This window comes from Hemibagrus wyckioides, linkage group LG04 (genome assembly GCF_019097595.1).
Source record: "Hemibagrus wyckioides isolate EC202008001 linkage group LG04, SWU_Hwy_1.0, whole genome shotgun sequence".
NCBI lineage: Eukaryota > Metazoa > Chordata > Actinopteri > Siluriformes > Bagridae > Hemibagrus > Hemibagrus wyckioides.
In genome coordinates this window covers 18,923,471-18,927,678 of record NC_080713.1, presented here as the reverse complement: position 1 = coordinate 18,927,678, position 4,208 = coordinate 18,923,471, and the positions used below count along the sequence as shown (strand labels likewise).

The following is a 4,208-nucleotide window of genomic DNA, read 5'->3' as shown; positions in this document are numbered from 1 at the left end:
TTAAACGTCATCATTACGCATGGTCACTAAGAAAGGGGAGGGGATACATAAAATAAAAGTAAAAAAAAAAAATCATAAAGTAAAAGTCATAAATGTAGGTCCAAATCGCAATTAGGCCCGTGAAATAAATTAATTAATTAATAGTTAGGATGTGTAGTGTATGAGAATTGCTAAACTGTCATTGTTTTACAAATTTGTATTACAAGTTTAAGATAGTATGGTGTTTTGTATGTAGCTTTTATATTATATTAGTATTTTATTTTTCATTACTTCAGTGTCAGCCTTGTGGATAACTGGGCAGAGAGAGAGAGAGAGAGAGAGAGAGAGAGAGAGCAGCTAAAATCGGGATACTTTAAGAGGAAAGATGTTCATCCTTGGAAATATTTACAAGAATGTATGTTTAATATGTTTCTATGAATTCGAAAAGACGGAAAAAGCACCATTAAAACGATCATAAAACTAGTCCAGTTATTCTTTGTGTGTATATATTCAGGGTTTCTGAAGCACTGCACCAGGAATCGATCAAAACGATATTTTCAGTTCTGAATGAGCAAAATATTTGTTATTTAATTCTGAGTTCAGCCTATTATTAAACAAGCAATAGTTCTGTGGCGCCATATAATTTAGATGTCTTTATTAGCTATAAATAAAATAGGTACTTGAATGTTACATCATATTCAAAACATTTGCATTACATTATACTGCCCAAGGAGAAAGTGTTATAAAACTTATTAAATAAAATATTACAGGCAGCCTATCAGTTAAACAGATCAAAGGAAAACAGCAAATGAAAGAAAACTTCAAAACAAAACTTCAAAACTGAAGTCAAATAATTTAAATAAATAGTCAATAAATTATCACATAAATAAACACTAAATATACAGTAGTGTATGTGCGACAATGTGCCCAACTGCATCTTTGACTGCATAATAATTCCATGGGGAAAATGCAGCTTATGGAATATACACAGCACTCAGTGCTTTTTACGCAAAAACAAATATTTAAACAGTTTTGCGTTTTAAAACAAACACAACCATAAACGAGACACGTCTCTACATTTTTGTCTTGGTTAAACGCTGATGCCTCTACAAGAGGTTATTGTTTGGGCACGGCGCACGTGCAGGCGACTGGGACTGTCTTATACACAACATCTAGAGAGTATTTATCCGGATCAGATGGACATGACACTTTCTTCAGGAACATGATGCGCTGCATCACCGGGACGGAGTTGTAGTCGGTGTTTTCAGAGCCGTTAATGATGCAGCCGGAACATAGGCACTCGGCCACTTCATATACTGACGGAATCATGTCGTGATCAGTCTCAAGTCTGTGGGGAAAATCAGACATATAGTCAAGTGCTTAACAACTGTATACTGGGAATTTTTTTGGTGTGTGACAAAAACACTGCAATTGATTAAGGGGTTAATACATAAATATTAAATCATCATGCATCACAAATATCATATGATGCCTGCTGTGTCACGGTTGTTTTCATTTCTGCAGCGGACTTCCTTTATTCGGTATGAAGTGTTCCAAATTTTCTCTGTGGGTGTATGTGTGCGCGCGTGGGTAATTGCTGATATATCATTTGGTTTGTTTTAGTTTCACACTGAACATAATTACACGAACCAAATAACAAGAACACACACACACACACACACAGAGAGAGAGAGAGAGAGAGAGAGAGAGAGGTGTACGTCTGAAAACGAATACAGTCGAAATATCACGAGGGAGTGTGAACAGCATCCGAGCACAAACTACACTGAGGATTATTATATCACTAACTCCGAAAACATCGTGCTACATTCTCACTGTAACCGGACCGGCACCAGGTCTCTTGGACCAGGTAGTTTTGTCCTGCACCTGTTCTCACCTGCTTAATCTAACCACACAGAGGCGCAAATCTCACCATCAGTGACTTCCAGCGCGGTTCGTTTATGATTCAACTCCGAATCGCCCCATAATGCAGGAAGTAAAACCACACCTGTCGTGTGAGCGGCTAAACTGAGTACAGAGCTCACACTGCAGTAGAGACGTAATTGCGCCTAGATAAAAACAGAAATGCTACACAAATCCTAAATTGTATAATTATCCAACAGTTTAATTTATACAGCGCTGGCGCTCTGAGAACGAGCCCTACCTGTCGAGAGCTCTACCTGTCGAGAGGTCCGGTCCGCGCATGCGCACTTTCCTAGCTTTTGCACGCCCCCAAATTCCCGCTTATATTTTAATGTTTTGAGCCATTGCTGGAATCAGGACATAATATGCACTCTTCGCAAATTATGCCATCTTATCCAAAATACATGAATATTTTTTTAATAGGCACAGTAAAAAGTTTAAAATTTAGACAAGATCAGTACTCCGATTCGGGCGAATAGACGTGAAAGCGCAACGTGATTTCTGCCTCTAAGTAGTAACTTACTAACCGGAGCGATGCGCATGTTATGTAATAAGCTATTAAAGTTTTAGTGTAGGTATGAGACTCACCTTGATCGCCAAGGAGACAGTGATCGGTTCTTCAGATCAGACGAGAAGACCCAGTGTGTGAAATCGGAGCAGGACGCGGTGGACACAGCATGTGGAGCTCTGTGCTCAGTGTGTCTGCCTGTCCGCCGCAGAAACTTCTTTGCCTGGCTCAGGAGCTCATTTTGAGGCAAACAGCCTCTAGGCTTTTCTCCTGTCATAGCACCAGCCAAGAAAAAGAGCAAAAATCCGACCCTCAAATAAGACTGAAAAAAAACAAAACAAAAAAAAACAACGCGATTAAGAATAAATAATTAAAATAAATAAACATTATTATAATGTATTCAACGTTTCAGGTTAAATAAGAAATACATCCACTAAAGGTGATATCAGTTAAGTCATGGTGCATGAAGTCAAATCACTAGACTTTACTTACCCACATCTTTAGTTTGTCCTTTTAGTCCACATCAAAATGATGAGTGATGCAGAGCTGCAAGTACTCGAGCAATATATCTGCTCACTTGGGGAAAATCCAGGGAATGAGGAAATGTACGAACTGCTTCCTCTTAAGCACAATAACCATCACTGAGGACTGTTTATTTATTTATCTATCTATTTATTCAAGTCAAAAAGGGAGTTACTATACGGTAATTGAATCTGAAATACGTTCATTGGGAAAAAAAAAAGTCATTTACTTTCCTCTTATTCAGTTTTATATTTTTGGCTGTTGAATTTTTCTTTCTTTCTTTCTTTCTTTCTTTCTTTCTTACATTAAGCTTGCAATTGCAACAGAAGATGAAGCTTTACAAACAGTAATTCTTCATAGGAAAAAAGAACTATTCGTTTTGGTTATCTCAGATTGCTATGGGCTGCTGGTAAAATGGATGGTCAGGTGTCTATCATATCAGGGGTATATTTTCATACACATCTATTCCATCTTAATCAACTGTAGTTTTTTTCTGTTTAATGTTAGATTTGCATATTTCTGCTGGTTGATATTTTGGATGATTATTTTGTTCAGATCAGATTAAATTCTTCTTTTTCTTCTGCCTCCTCACCCTCCGGAGTTTTTCACTGTACGGCTTTAACAAAAACCTCTGCAATTCCTAGGAAGAGTTTTTTTTTTTACTATTTATAAATAAGATACAATGAGACATGAGAGAACGATTAATTTCCATTGGCTATTATTTTCTCTACCCTTAGAAGTGATCAGTTTACTGTATAACTGTATGGTTCGAGGAAAAACTTATGGTTAGATCTTATGGTTCTGGATTTAACATAGCAAAATTTGTTGCAGTTATTTCTAGGCACATCCTCGGGAACGGTCATCTTGGCAATTCGCCAGAAACAGGATTAACGAAAGAACAGCAATAAATTATGGTGTATCAGGAGTCCTTCACTAACCACTAGCTATATTAACTATATTAAATCAGTGTGTCTGCTTGCTCACAAGTGAACATGGAATTTGATTTTCCCCACCGATTCCCTTTACAACTTCTAACACATGCTTTAACACATCAGCATTTCCATCCTACAATGCTATACTCCCACTGGACAGAAATTCCGTTCATTAATTCACCTTCTCTCATCGAATCCAACAGGCCTAATATTCATTAACCATCCACCTAAGAGGTTTATAACACTTGCTCTCTGTGTTGGCTGTTGAAGTGCATTCATACAGTACTTTTTAGCCTAACTCTACATTTGCATACTTTCCATGAATAAACAAAACCTAAAATCATATA

At 37.3% G+C, this 4,208-nt stretch overlaps 1 protein-coding gene across 2 annotated transcripts; it reads right to left on the bottom strand.

The window, feature by feature from the left end:
* Positions 1-628: 628 nt before the first annotated feature.
* Positions 629-4,071, bottom strand: il17c (interleukin 17c). 2 transcript variants are annotated; one of them, XM_058387524.1, is made up of 3 exons: positions 2,904-4,071; positions 2,488-2,729; positions 629-1,327 (listed from the first exon to the last, which is right to left on the bottom strand). In XM_058387524.1, the coding sequence occupies exons 2-3, from the start codon at positions 2,682-2,684 to the stop codon at positions 1,096-1,098; spliced, it is 429 nt and encodes a 142-aa protein (XP_058243507.1). In that variant the 5' UTR covers positions 2,685-2,729; positions 2,904-4,071; the 3' UTR covers positions 629-1,095. The 2 variants fall into 2 exon arrangements, with proteins under 2 accessions (XP_058243507.1, XP_058243506.1); XM_058387523.1 differs by having other exon boundaries at positions 630-1,327; positions 2,900-4,071.
* Positions 4,072-4,208: the final 137 nt, after the last annotated feature.